Source organism: Neocloeon triangulifer, unplaced genomic scaffold, assembly GCF_031216515.1.
Source record: "Neocloeon triangulifer isolate White Clay Creek 2 clone unplaced genomic scaffold, ASM3121651v1 ptg000013l, whole genome shotgun sequence".
Classification (NCBI taxonomy): domain Eukaryota; kingdom Metazoa; phylum Arthropoda; class Insecta; order Ephemeroptera; family Baetidae; genus Neocloeon; species Neocloeon triangulifer.
This window is the reverse complement of record NW_026775555.1, coordinates 2209588-2225018: the sequence shown is the minus strand read 5'-3', so window position 1 is coordinate 2225018 and position 15431 is coordinate 2209588. Positions and strand designations below refer to the sequence as shown.

At 37.4% G+C, this 15431-nt stretch overlaps 1 protein-coding gene across 12 annotated transcripts in view; it reads left to right on the top strand.

The window, feature by feature from the left end:
• Positions 1-15431, top strand: part of LOC132198922 (uncharacterized) — a 98534-nt gene that overhangs the window by 64205 nt on the left and 18898 nt on the right. For 7 of the 12 annotated variants that reach the window (XM_059623231.1, XM_059623230.1, XM_059623225.1 and 4 more), the window contains 6 exons: positions 6329-6503; positions 7163-7349; positions 7686-7817; positions 11115-11262; positions 12150-12626; positions 14261-14544. In XM_059623231.1, the coding sequence (XP_059479214.1) occupies positions 6329-6503; positions 7163-7349; positions 7686-7817; positions 11115-11262; positions 12150-12626; positions 14261-14544 (1403 nt within the window). Of the gene's footprint in view, positions 1-1390; positions 3731-6328; positions 6504-7162; positions 7350-7685; positions 7818-9322; positions 9872-11114; positions 11263-12149; positions 12627-14260; positions 14545-15431 lie in introns of those variants that run through there. The other 5 variants (XM_059623235.1, XM_059623227.1, XM_059623233.1 and 2 more) reach the window with 5 other exon arrangements.

Sequence of the window (15431 nt, the reverse complement as noted above, 5' to 3'; positions counted from 1 at the left end):
TAAATAATTAATCGCATGTTGAAATGTTGTACACATTTTATGTTTTTTCAAGAGCGAGTTTGAGCACACAAATAATGCAACAGTGTCAAAAATAAGTGTGAATTGTTAGCAAGTTTAAGTGCCAAAGAGGAGAATGCAAATGGGACGTTTGGTGCGAAATTCCGTCAACGCGTGCGTCTATTTTTAAACACCTGCTGCGGGTTCAAAGGATGCCGCTTTGAAAAGCCACATCCTGACGGCTTTTATGAGCGAGGAGCGCGCCCGTTGCTGACCGACGCGCTCGGTTGCCGACCTACTTCCTCCAAACACGGCGCCTCCATTGTTCGGCAATTATTCATCGCGAGCGCGCGGGCGTTCGGCCATAAAAGCAGCCGTGAGAGACAGAAACATACACACTGAAGAAGAAAACGGAGCCAGGAAAAAGGCTAATCCGCTGCGAGCGAAACAAAGCGATTGGTGCATCAGCCGAAGCCGTTTTGCCGCTGCAAATTGGATAAGCCGGAAAGCAGCGCCTTAATTCGCTCAGAAAGGGAGGACAGATGTGGACGTGACTTGAGCGACAAATCGGCGACACATGCACGGAATTGCTGCGAGAATGTGTTAGTTGAGTGCTTTCGTTGCTTAATTACGCCAGAGCTAGATGATAATTGTCGGTTTCTTTTTGTCATTTAAAATAAAATAAAAAAAAACGATCCATATTTAGGAATTATTGCAAATTTAGAAGAAAAAAAAGTAATGAATTTAAATAGATAAATGTAAAAGTAATTACAAAAAATTTGATTGAAGAAATTGACAATCATGGAAATGAAAAGATTTGTGTGCTTTTCCTCGTGGCAGAAATTGTTTTTTACTAAAAAATATGGCTCATTTGTGTTGGCCATTTGCTTTTGAATAAAAACAATTTCTGCAACGAGGAAAAAGTGCGATTTATTCATTAATTCCATAATTAAAGAAGATTATGTTTGAAAAATGAAAAAGAAATCAATCATTAATAATTACGACAACACAATTTCATTTCTTTTGATCATTTTCTCATCACTTTATTCAATTTTGTTTCTGATGTATTTCATTTTTTATAAAATATCATCATCAAAGGAACAATAATTTTACATAAAATTAAAATAAAAATCACAAAAATTCTTGTTTACAATTTTATTTTGCTATTTACACTTTTTTAGGAAATATTCAGCGTGATAAAATAAATTAATGGCGACATCACGGAAAAAAGTACGAGGGAAGTGGAAAATTGATATTCAGGTCGCATCTCTCTCTCTCTCTCTCTACATACAGAACTCGTGTATCTTTATCAAAATGCGCATTTTCCATTTTCCTCTTTCCATTTTTTTCCTCGGCTCTCTTGCACGCGCGGCCGTTAAACTCAATTTGGAAACTTCCCTGATGTCGGGGTAAACTCGGCACTTCCTCGAGCGGCCACTGATGGTGCTTGCTGCACCATTCGTGGCCGAAGCTGAGAGACAGACAGGGCATCAGGTGACAGAGCAGCAAGATTGAAAGGAGAGTCGTTTATGAGTAGCCAAGTGACACAGTTGCGTTTTGTAATATGTGCAAAGAAAAAGGCTAATTAATAACAACCAACATTTTAAAGTAAGTAATTATCGTTTCAATCAATCCTAGCCACCCCATACCAACGATGACCGATCGTTTCCCGACAACTGGCGCCCAACTAACAGCCCCCGAAACCCTCCACCCAACGTGCATCCTTGCTTAGCAACAAGCCACATTCGGCGGCCATTATCCCGGAGACAAGCCCCACGACTACCTATCATGACGACTTCTTTTCCCATTCTCTTCACTGGCCACTCTGAAGAAGAGTGTTTCAGTCGCCAAATGGCTCTCCTTCAGGAAGAAAATCGCGCCCTGAAGACCAAGTTGGGCCATGGCTCTGGCTAGGGGTTCCAACTTCCCCCTCCACCACCATTCCTTATTTTTTGAATCAAAATTACAAAAATTAACAAATACCCCTTGGAACCCAAAATCAAGCTAATCAACCCCTAACACTAATTCCCCTTCCATTTTCCCCTTCCCCTACTGCTCAAATCCAATGGGCCCAATCCACCCAATTTTTAATGACAAATCCGGGTGTCTTTGAAATGACCCTCGCGATGGGTGAATCCGGACCCTTAGTGGCTTTCCTCATCGGCGAGTCGGGTGTTAATCCGCGCCCGACGCAACCCCGGAAGGCCCGGTATCTCCAAGCACCACCCTCCCGCGGAGTCAAATTGAAACCCATTGACGATTAGGCTTCATTCGAGGGGACGATGACCCCGTAAGGTCTCAAAAAAATGGTGGCACGGTTTCTGATCCCGATTCCAATCCCGCCAGCGGGGGCCCGGTATCTCTGACTCTCCCTCAAGCCTCATTGTCAAAGGAACACCTTAGTCGACCCAAAAAATAATTTCTTCCCAAAACAAAAAAACAGAAATCGAGTAAAAAAAACAAAAATTAGAGTAGAGCAAAATAGATTGAAGAAAAATTAGATTCGACTGGGAAAAATAGCCAAATAGAAAAAAATGGGAGTAGAGTCAAAGCAAAAAGTAGAATAGAAAAACCTAGTTTAAATTGAAGTTCAATTATCAGAACCAATTTTAAATTTCCCCAAACCCGACAAATGAAAAAATCAAAATACTAAAATTCTTCTCAGTTTCAGAATGCTCTTGAACCATGGTGCCTTGACCAACATCTAATTAACAAAAAAAATTTCCAAATTACAGGAACCATATTCGCCTCTTCAAGGCGACCCCATTCAATTTTAGAGGGTAAATCATGAGCACTTTAATTCCCTTTTTCTTAGCTTTAAACACTCGTCAACAAATTAATTTTAAACCAATCACACAATACACAAATGAAACACAAAACTGTCAATCAAAATTCACGAACAAACTGTACTTTCGGCAAATCAAAAAATTAAAATGTAACACAACACAAACAGGTGCGTGAAACAAATTTATTTTCAACTCGCTCAAATCATTGCTTTGCGCAAAAAATTGGAGTTCAGTCCTTCTCAATTTTGGTTCTCAAAACCACATTTCATCCCTCCACTACAAAAAAAAAAAAAAAATGCGTCTCCAACTCGTAGGTATATCTGCTTCTGTTGTCCCGGGGGGGAAACGCCAGTTTGCTATGGGACCTTGTCCACCCCATTTAAGCAATGCCTGCCCTGGGTAGCAGCGGAAGTAGAGAAAACTGCTGAGAAACAACTCCTATTTCTTGCGCAACGCACCCCAAGAATTCGACAATTAAAATTTTAATTTCAAAAACAATTAAATTGTACAACTAAAATTAACTTCTCAAATTAATTCGACACAAATACCCTCCAGTGCTCAATTGAAAAATGTATCTTTAATTTTACGTTGTGCTCAATTGAAAATGCATCTTTAATTTTAAGTTTTGCTCAATTGAAAATGTATCTTTCAATTTATGTGTTCTATTGAAAATGTGTATCTTTAAAATTAAATTGTTGTCCTCATGTCACCGATGATCTTGTCTCCTCTCAGCCGGGGAGGTGTCGGGGTAAACTCGGCACTTCCTCGAGCGGCCACTGATGGTGCTTGCTGCACCATTCGTGGCCGAAGCTGAGAGACAGACAGGGCATCAGGTGACAGAGCAGCAAGATTGAAAGGAGAGTCGTTTATGAGTAGCCAAGTGACACAGTTGCGTTTTGTAATATGTGCAAAGAAAAAGGCTAATTAATAACAACCAACATTTTAAAGTAAGTAATTATCGTTTCAATCAATCCTAGCCACCCCATACCAACGATGACCGATCGTTTCCCGACACTGAAATGAAATGCATGGTGGTCTGCACGAGAGATAAACGCAACTCCGCGCTCTCCAAATGCTGCTCCGCAATGCACCAGAGCGATGGAGAAACAGCCAACACACATTCATTGTATGATGAGTGTTTTTATTACGCACACACACCAACTTTTAAGTGCCGCGAGAACGAAAATACGCGTGCATTGCCATCATAATAGGTCTCTGCATTTTGCTCCGTTGCCAAGATAAGCAGTTGAAAAACGATTCAAACGAACTTTAAAGAGGATGCTTCATGCCTATGCCTTGCAACCTCTTTTTATTATCAATTAACAAGAATGAAGAATTGAAAAGATTCTATATTTATTTAGGAAACTTAATTATATAATTTTTGCCTGCAAAAAGATGATTTGGAAAACTTATTAACCAAATTCTGGTCTTAAAATTAAAACCATAATATCACATTTTTTCGGATTCAGATGCAAGTTTCTTATGTAAATCAATTAGTTAATGACTTATTTTTTCAATAATGTTAGTTAAATATTTTTCCTGTGAGTTTTATTAAACGTTTTAAATGTTAAATTTTAAACATTTTCAACAGTAAAAGCCTTTTTTCCTAAATAAAATAAATTTTTAGTAAAAAAACTAAAACTTAAAAATTAAATAAATAATTATTTATTATTAATATTTAAATTTTATTATAAATTTTGTAAAAGTTAGAAAGTCAAAACATGAATTACATTTTTTTTTCAGAAGTGCTGTTAATTATATGAATTATTTTAAGATTCATGATTAAAATATTACTTTTTAATTTAAAAAACTGCATTGGATTGTTTAAATTTCAAATTATTTCATATATTAAATTGTATTATTAGCAAAAGACAGAGAAAATTGACATTAATAATAAATTTTTGATTGCAATACTGGTTTTAAAATTAGAATTCACCAAAATTTGAAGTATTTAAGCTCTCTGAAATAAATTTTGTTTATACCGATTTTTAAAAGTAAAATTCACTTTCCTACTTGAAAATGAATTGCTTTTCAACACAATTAATCTTCAGCTTTTCTCCAGTGGGATAAATTAAACCAGCGCGCTAACAAAAGGGTCACAAAACAATAAACAGTATGTGGCGCGCGGTCTGCAAAATGCAAATCGCACTCGCGGGAGTTGCGCGAGGCGAAATGTTCACTCTTGAAAATAATGAAATCCAGCTTCTCGTGCGCTCAGCCGTCGCGCACCTGTGCGTTCCAACGCGATTTTGCTGCTTTGTCTCTGTTTTTCGTCTCGTTCTCCGGAGCGCACGTGAAAATAATGCAAAAGCGGCCAACTCATTGTGCCGGCGCTCATTATTTCTGTTTCGGTCCCACACTGGCGGGTGGGCTGTTAATTCCCAGCCACACAGGCGAACGAACCCCACCAGCTCAGCTTCATTAGACGGCACGGAAATTTTTTTCTCTGCTTCCCTGCAAATCATCTCTCGCTGCTAATTGAGAAGCGCCAAGATAAATTGCGGGCAATGCAAAGCTCGCGGGATTGCTCCGTCATTTTGCTCATTACCTGCCAAGAAAGCTCTTGAAATCGTTGTATAAAAACTTTTTTTAGCTCTATTTGCAGGGGGAACTCAAAAAAAAAAAATCACCCCCAAGCTGAAATGATAATTTTTCAAATCAATCATCTCGCTGCCAAATAAAGGCGTGGGAAGAACTTTTGCAGTTGCCACGTTTAAGCGACACATTGATTAATTAAATTGAAATTTCTGGGAAATCCATGATCGGCAAACTCAAAATTGTGTCTTTTATTTTTAATTTTTCCATTTCTGGCTATAAAATAATTAACATGAAAGTCAGAACATTTTTTATTTCTGTGAAATACAAAATATTATTGTGAAATTTAATTTTTTTTATAAATTTTGTTTATTTTTACAAATGGTTTACATTCAATTGTTGAAAACAATTTATTTTAAAAGAATTGTTGGATAAAACGGCAGCGCCACTAGCAAGAATTTTGGTAAAACTTCGGAGATCAAAAAGACTCCATCCTCCGCAGTGAGCCTCGGTTGACTTTTTTTACGTTCTTATCACTTAGTTTTTGTCCTTTTTGCCCAATTTTTTTTATTTTTTAACAAATTTGTTTACATTAAGACTCCCCAAAATATTTTTTTTAATTATTTGGAATTTGAATATTATTCTTGAATAAAAATTCAGTAAAACGAACAATGACCTTGACCTAGTTTCAGTTTTTCTCCTCTAGAATTTATTAAAAGATTATCTTTTTGAGAATAAACTTCTAGAAGAATGGTAGAAATTTTCATTTCGAATCTATTTGCTCCAGTGAGTCATATTAATTCTCGGTAAAAAAAAAATGTGAAAAGCCCTTGACGCCGACGATAATAAAGAGCCTTTCGCTCTTCATTCTCTTGTCAGTCCATTTTCGCCGAGATAAAAGCCGTAGATAGGCCGGCCATCTGCCTGTAAAACAAATATTTTGTCGTTGACATTATTTGTTTGCTGATTGATCTGCGGCTGATCGTTGCGTGTGTGTCCGTGTGTTGCAGGTGGAGGAGGTCGAGGGAAACTGTTCATCGCCGTCGCCTCCCCCTCCGCCGAGCGCGGGCTCCCTGGCGGGCCCGTCGTCGCGGGGCCACCACCGCAGCAGCGCCACCAGCAGCAGAGCCATGGTCGACAGCACCGGAGTCGTCGCCCCGTCCACGCCCGCCGCGGCCCAAAACGGTGAGTCCGCGCTTTATTGCGGCCTAGCCAAGTTGGCTCGAGTTTTTAGTGCGCAACTCCCTCTTGTTTCACCTGATTCGCGCGAGATCTGCAAAGTCTTGTCGTTCCATTACAGAACTGGAGTTTATTTTCTTCTTTTACTACTTGTTGGAGGAAAGTAGTGCAGTATAAATTACAAATTTGAAGTAGTTTTGCATCAATGGATGCGTTTCAACTTCTTCTTCAAGGAGACAATCAACTTTTAATATATTTTAATTTAAAAAAAAAATAGTTAAATTTATTTTTACAACTGATATAATATATTTTTGTTTTTATAATTATTAATAATTTATTTTTATTGTTAATTTACTCATTTAAATGCTAAGACAAAATTAAATTCTGTCTTTGTTTTCAATTAAATTGAAGCAATTTTTTATTTTCTAATTAAACATAAAATAAATTCGTATGTAACGGAAAATTTACAATTGAATTCGTAAAAAAACACATAAAACAAGGAGTAAATTTATTATTGTGATAGTTTCAATTTAAATTTTTATTGTCAAATATTTAATACCATATTTTAATGGAAAATCTTCTCGTGAAATTATGTTTTATGTTCAAAAACTACTTAAATTTCAGCACGGCTGCTCTAATTTGCAATCTTGTAATTTTTTTAACAGTGGCGCGCGGCGACTCTTCAGACGCGAGCGTTCCGTCATCGCGGTCGGTCAGCCAGGAGGAAAAGAGCAACCTGAGCTCGGCTCTGCCCTCCCTGGGCACCTCCAGGGAGGAAGAGGCCGTCGGCTCAGACCACGCCAGCGACGCCTCGGACAGAAGTTCCTCCAACGCCGGAAACCGGTACCAAAAGTACATTTGGCCAGAGAGCATTTTTTTCCATATTTCTTACATTTAATAGCACATAATTATCTCCAAAACATTTATATAATCAATTAACTTTTAAACATGACACCGCGCCGGAAATCAACACTCAAAAATAAATACACGCACACAAAACACCAAGAAATATGCAAATATTTAAATATGGTAAAATATAAACGATTGTGTACTTAAGTAAGTTTTAGTCTGCCTGAAGAGGATTGTCATTTATATAAATATATTGTTTTTAATCTCTGTTCTGCTACTTGACCGCGCCCTGGTCAAAAGTGAAAGCTTCAAGTGCTGATCTGTTGGATGTATTTGCAGCAGCGGTAGGGGTGGCAGCAGTAGGTGCTCGCCGCACCCCCCGCTTGACAGGTCAAAGAGCACCGGCGAGCGGCGCTGGGCCAATTTGCGAGCTGTTGTCGCGCTCTACGGTCGCCTGCGCCAAATCAAGAGGTTAGCCCCATTGTGCCCCAACCAACCATCCAAATACGTCTCATTCTGTCTTAATTATATACTCGTAGTCAAAATTCGATCGATTCGATATAGCCCGGGCCAAACAAAATCTCTTAATTCTCTCGTAGCTCTCACGCCTGCACTTATAAGCTCCAGTTCTCTCTTAATTACACTTAGATCTCTCTTTGGTGGTGGATTTACCCGAGAGCTGCATCTAGCTGACTATTTTGTGTAGATTCCACTCAACGTTGTTAGCATTAAGGTAGTGCAGTCCTTAATTTATTTACTATAACTTTAGTTTTCTCTGTTTAGTTATAAAGTTAAGTATAAGAAGGGCCCGAAATCTCTGGAATCAATTTAAATCTTTGGTTTTTCTTTCATTATAAACATAATTTAAAGATAAAGAAATTATTGAGTTCAAATTTTTATAAACTATTATTCAAAAAAATTATTCTATTCTATTTCTTAAAGAACCACTCCGGGCATTTGTATTGCTCTTTATTCTGAAAGATTGCTAAATTTCAAGCATATCTTGTGAAAACACTAACTGAAAATTCCAAACCGTTGCGTCTCAATCAAAAGAAAACCTAAATACGAGTGATTCGCGCGAAAAACGTGTGAAAATTGAGTAGCCAATCAGATCCACAAGTTTTTTCCAAAAACTGCCGGTTTTTGTCACTTGTGGCGCTGCGATCGCTGATTTTGCCACAAATGCCCCACGGCGCTGCAGGAAACTTGGCAAAATCAGCGATTGCAGCGCCAATGTGACCAAATTGTATAGTTTTTGGAACAAACTGATGGATCTGATTGGCTACTCAATTCTCACACGTTTTTCGCGCGAATCACTCTTACTTAGGTTTTCTTTTGATTGAGACGCAACGGTTTGGAATTTTCAAATAGTGTTTTCACCAGATATACTCAAAATTTAGCAATCTTTCAGAATAGAGAGCAATACAAATGACCGGAGCGGTTCTTTAAGCCATTGAAATAAATTTATTTAAAAAATTTTATCAAATAAATAAAGTATTGATACTTTTACAATACAAATTTATTGCTTTCGTGTCCTTCTAATTGATAGATCTGATTGTGAGAGAATTGGAGTTTTGAATATTTGTATTACTGTAAATAAGCTACTTGTCACTCCGGTTTTTAGTTTTTTCACACCGTAAGATTTACGATATAGTTCCCTTTCAGAAAAGTTTAGATTGGTTTTCAAAATCAGCAATCGCTGCCAAGCAAGAACGTGCCTTGAGAGCTACTGATTTTTTTTATCTCAAAATCATTCATAATTTTAAATATATTTTTATAATCTTTCATGGCCTCTGTTTGTTTTCTATTTCTCTGTCCGCTGCCCACGTGCGCTGTGTTGATCTCGCTACTGTTCTTCTCTGCTGGTTGCTGATTTTCCGCTCCTCTCCTTTCATATATATAAATACGTCTCTCCTCTGCTCTGTCTGTGTGACTTTGGAAAACAAAAAAACGAACGGAATTTTCGTGCAACTCTTTTGTGCAATTACTGCTAGCGATGTTGTTTTTCTTACGTTATATACGAATGTACAAAACGAAATGACATGTTTGTGCTGTGAAAATTTTACCATGTACTTTGACGAAACGGTGTCTCGCCGACGTCTGTTTTTCCCCTTTTGTGAACGGAAGAGATGGCCAGTAAGTGTGTGTCGATTCCGTCATTATCACATTTTAATCAATTAGTAGTTTAACTGTTAGAAAGTGGCGCTTGACTCACAAAGAAAACAAAAATGCACTGCTCAATAACTTCTTGAACTGAATATAGCTTTCACTAAAAAATATTTGGAGAATTTTCGCTGATTTCTAGAAGAAAAAAAAATCCCAGTTTAAATAATTATTACAATTTCACAATCATTTTAGTCATTTTTAGCTGATGTAGAAATTGCCGAAAATTCACCAGTTCAACTCACCACGCGCATTACAATTATTTCCAATTTCTCGCCATCATAATTATGGGACTTGTTGATTAATTTGAGGCTGCGTATTTTCAGACCTGCTGCTGACACCGAAACGGTCCCTCCGACAAGGTCAGCCGATTAATCAAATCACATCATTGGCAGCACGATTTGTTACATTTATGCTGATTCATTTGCGACATTAAAAATAAATCGTCCATTGTTAATAAGCAGACCAGAGACGGATCGATGAACACGCCGTCTCTGGATGCAAATCAAGTGCCACTTGTGTCAAATAATAATAGCCCTGCCATGTATAGGCTCTATCCATATAATTATATCTCTCTCTATACATATTAGTTGTTGTTGTGCTCTGGTATGTTGCTCCATTATATGTGTGTGTTTCTAATCAATGTTTTCTGCATTATTCTACTCTTCAGTTCACGAGTCACTACTTATCAGCAGTCTCGATCAACCGATGGAATGCATTTATTTACATGAGCTTGTTTTCATTGATTGATTAGGATTCAATTAAATTATCATGCTATAAGCTTATTAATTGTAATCACGCGTCCGTTTTGTCTCCCGTCTGGTTAGAATTTTAGCTTTAATTTAAGTATCAAAAAGTCCGCCACTTCCAAATTGCAAGAAAAATTTTCAATTTGCTAGGAATTGGCTGGCTTCTCATGATAGCTGTACAATTAGCTTCAAAATGTGTCAGTGACAAATAAAACACATGATGACATTTTCCATAGACCACATTTAAGATTTGAAACATTCGCCACGTATACGCACGGCTCGATTTCATATTTTATAAACCATTACACTATTTAGCGTTTAGTCTGCACTTGATGCCCACAAAGCGCGCCAAGGCACACGTCAATGCAATATTCTCGCTTTGTTATACAACACTAACATCTTTCAGAAAGAGGCATTTTTATATTATATATTCATACATTTAAATCGACCTTTTTTAATTCTATGAAAAATTGCAGAAAAGATTTGTTTGTATTTTGTAAATAAAACACGAATAAACCGCGACGTTGTTGTAAATAACCAAATTTGAGAAAGAAACGTGAAGGGATCTCTTCTTGCTGATTTAGCCAGTAGGCAACCGTGTCGTCTTAGATGCTACGCAGGTTGCATAGCGCCTTAAATTTTAAATTTTGCTGCACACACGAACTCTTTCTCTCACTCTTTTCAAATTTACTTTTTTCAAAGGAAAATAAATCTTTTTGTGTTTTGTCAAATAATGTGTTTATTCGGCCTTTTGCGAATCCCTTCACACTTCTTGCCTCGCGAAGACTTTTGTCGTTTGTTGAATTTTTACCATTTTTACTAACGAATCGGATCGGTTGGCTGCTTTTTTTTGCAGGACGAAGAGCAATCAGCGGTGGATGAAGCTGCGGACGACGGTGCAGCTTTCGGGTGCCATCTCGAACACGATCCAGAAGAAGGCACCCTTGAAGCGCGAGGACTCGTTTCTCAAACGCTTCTCCACCAGGCAGGTCGCCGAACAACAGGTACAAATAAACTACTTTGACCTAAAATTCTCTCGGTCCGAATAAGAGCCGCCGCTGGCCAAGCAGATTTATTATCTATCGCGCCGCCGACTCGGTGGCAGCAGGTTTATCGCGTCGACGGGATAAAATCAATCGCTCCCGCAGCAATGTGATGAAAAAGTTCGTTAGGTCGCCCTTTCTCCGCAGCGCATGCCGTTTATTAGCAGCCATTGAGTGTCGATAAAAAATTACTGCTATCATTCTTGCATCGTTAACCTAGGCATTCATATCATTCGTTGGTTTATAGTGGTGTTTTTTTGCTCACTCAGACCGAAATCCTCGTGCTATGATGAATAAAAAAATTTCAAAACGGAGGAAACACAGAATGAGAGGATAAAAATTATGCAAAAACTAATATGATTATTTTTCTCTAGAACAAAACCTTTTTTCAAAACCACGACAAATTATGCGTCAAGTTTTTTTCATATTTTTTGTTAATCAAATCAATTTTGTTTATTTTTAAAAATATAACCCAACAATAGTGGTAAAAATTTGCAATTGTTTGAAAAAAAAATTTAAAAATGGCTCCTAAATTTGTGAGGACTTAATTTGAATATGCCTATAAGGAATTATTGCTTCAGAAAATCGGATTTTAAGGAATTGGGGATTTTTTTTCTCCCTAACAACTTTTCCAAAAACTTCGGGTTTCAACTGAAATTTTAACCAGTTTAAAAATAAAAATATTCGTCAGTAACAAATAAATTAAATCAGAGTCCCAATTTTGTTCTTTTTTAAACCCTAATAATTATAAATTATACTCATAATATTTTTTCTTCTAAGATATTATTAATATAATTTAATTGACCAGCATGAAAAATCATAATTAATTCAAATAAAAAAAATTGCAGGAGACGATGGACGCGGGCGAGGACAGCGAGGGTGGGGGCGGCTCCGGGGGCGGCACAATTTCACATTGCCAGGCGAAGGCGCGTCGGCGGCGGAAGGCACAGCAGGAGAAGCGGAGCGTGGTGAACCCGGACGAGAACTTCTACTTCTACTGGCTGATGGTGCTGACCGTGTGCGTGTTGTACAACTTGTGGACGTTGATCGTGCGGCAGAGTTTCCCGGAGCTGCAGCGCATCATCCAGCCAACCTGGTTCATGTTGGATGCCTTGACCGATGTGATTTTTTTACTCGATATCGCAGTACAATTCAGGACGGGCTACCTCGAGCAGGGTCTGGTGGTGTACAACAGCAAGAAGCTCGCCTCGCACTACATCCACTCGCGCGCCTTCTTGCTCGACGTCTCCAGCCTCACGCCACTCGACCTCCTCCAGTTCAACCTAGGCATCAACCCCATCCTCCGCTTCCCCAGGTTCCTAAAGGTCAGGACACAGTTTTCTTATTTTTGTCAATCTTTATTGGAAGACTTTTTTTAAATAATTTTTAAACATAAAAATAAATTAAATTTCTGCATTACCAAAAAACCATCACCATATATTTTAAGTTAAATTATTATTGCTGTTTATTTGCACAAATGTTGTGATTAAATACTAACTTTTGTGTTTAGAGTATCATTTATTATTATTTACACTTTATTTTGATTTATTTGTATCAAAAAACTTTTTAATTGAATATTTTTTCAATTTAAATTACAAAAATTATTACCTAAAAACATTTTGCCAATCTCCATACTTTCGAGTTAAATTTTTATAAGTTTTCACCAAAATATTTTACTATTTTCAACATTTTTGAATAAAGTATCATATTTATTTTATTTCTTTTGCTGTTTATCATGAGGAAAAAGTAAACCAAAATTAAAAACAAGCCTCTCTTACATAATCATCCAATTTAACCCCCACGCGTTGGCTCTGGCTATCATTTTGGCAATGTTAGCTCATTCAACTTTTTTTGCCTTTTTTTTTAAGCAAAAAGTTTTGAATCTGAGCCACGGGAGTTGAAACGCTCCGGTCGTGCTTTTGCTGGGCACTCGCCCAAGCGAATTTGCGAGCTGTTGTTGTTGTTGTGTTGCCACTCGTTCGCTTTTATGGTGATGCGATAATTTAATATTTATACAAACGCCACAGAAAAAAAAAGAGTCACGACCCTTCTTTTTTACAATGCGCGCCACTGTTGTTAACAAGCCAGGAAATAAGCTGCCATTGTCGCCGTCGAGAGAGGCTTTTAAGCGTTAGAGTGACTATGATTGCTATTTTAACTGTCACGCCCAACATTTGAAACATTTTATATGAAAGACAGCCTAGGATTTACTCTCAGAGGAATAGTTTTTTTAGATTTTAGTAAAAATTAAACTAAAAAATTGTTGGGAAAAAAATGGAAATGACCGAAAAGATGCATATTATTGAAGATAAGTCAGTTTTGTTTTTACCATTTTTTCTTATGGAAATGAAGCGATCGGGCTTTTCCTCGTTGCAGAAAAATTTTTTTCACTTGCGGATTTTTTTTTACAGCGATGAAATTTTATCCTTACGTTTTTAAAAATTTCATCTAAGAATTAGTTTTTTTTTAATTATAACGTCACTCGCGTTGTGTGGTCCTGGTATAAGAAAATCAAGAGTGCTCCAAGTAACGTCAAATATAAAAATATTCTTCTTAGTGGTTATTTTTAAAAACGAAAGGGTTAGATTTCATGGAAATGCAGCGATCGGGCTTTTCCTCGTTGCAGAAAAAAATTGTTTTTATTCAAAAAACAAGCCATTTGTTTTTGAATAAAAACAATTTTTCTGCAACGAGGAAAAGCCCGATCGCTTCATTTCCATGATCATCTCCTCGAGTGTCAACTTCTTCAAACATTTTTTCTTAATTTTAATTTAAAAAAAGTGATTGGCTTTCTCATTTTATGGATTACCTTCCAATTGGTTCATTAAATAAGATTTTTTAATTAATTCCTAATTCTGAATTTAAACAGAAATCAAATTATAATTTGTAAATCATCGAAATTAACTGATAAAAAAGGAAACGTTTCCGACTTGTGACTAATTTAAATGAAAACTTTCAGGTGTACCGAATCTACGACTACTACTACATGGTGGAGTCGCGGACCGTGTACCCGAATTTGTGGCGCGTTGTCAACCTGGTGCACATCCTGCTGATCCTGGCGCACTGGTTCGGCTGCTTCTACTTCCTGCTGTCCGAGGCCGAGGGCTTCCAGGGCGAGTGGGTGTACCCGTACCGGCCGGGCGACTACGCCACCCTCAGCCGCAAGTACCTCGGCTCGCTGTACTGGAGCACGCTCACCCTCACCACCATCGGCGACCTGCCGACGCCCGAAACAAACGCAGAGTGAGTCGCAAAACTTTTCTCTTTCCCTCCTCTCGAACATCTTCGCGCGCGTGGCTCTCATTTGAATTGCCAAGTGGCCGGGTCGAGTGAATCATATTAAGTGGGCGCTGTTTGCTTCCTTCCGTGCTGAATATTCATCCGAGTTTGCATTCAGTCCGACTCCTAAGTAAAAGAAAAAAAAACACAGATGCCGAGTGTGCTTTTTCAGCTCCAAGGGAATTAAGACAGTTGTCTCTTTGTTGGAATAGCAGGCTTTTCGCAACAGTTTAACGCTTCACTGCGCTTCTTTTCATTTCCGTATTTCAAAATTCTCAAGTTTTGATAATGAATTTGTCAATTTATTTACTTGAATTCACGAAATGGAGATGGAAAAATTAAATTTTATTTCAGATAGTAATTTTGCTAAATTAACTTATCAGTATTTCTAATTTTAATACACTCAATTTCTTCTAAATCTATGAGGATTTTTTTAGCAACTAAAAATTCTAACAATTCACTTAATGCAAAGCTTAAGATTAATTAAAGTCAAGAAGAGAGCTCTCTGGAATGATGAAGGTCTTTACTATGCAACTTAATTTAATATAATAAATTAAAATTAATAATTTAATTATACAGATGCCACAAATATTTTGTTAGTTTTTAGCAGTTGACGGTATATTGGGGAAATATTTAAGCTCAAATTGAATCTGACAATATTTTATTGAGGCTCAAAGAACCTTAATTATTCATTTTGTATATTTTTTTATCAAACAAATTTTTAGTATTCCTCTATAACAAAATTCAGAAACCTTTTTTCCCGAATTTCTTTTCAAGTCGATCGTCTTGAGTTGCTGTCAGTGACAATGAGAAATATCATTCCATTTCCCGCATGCAAATAATCCTCTGCG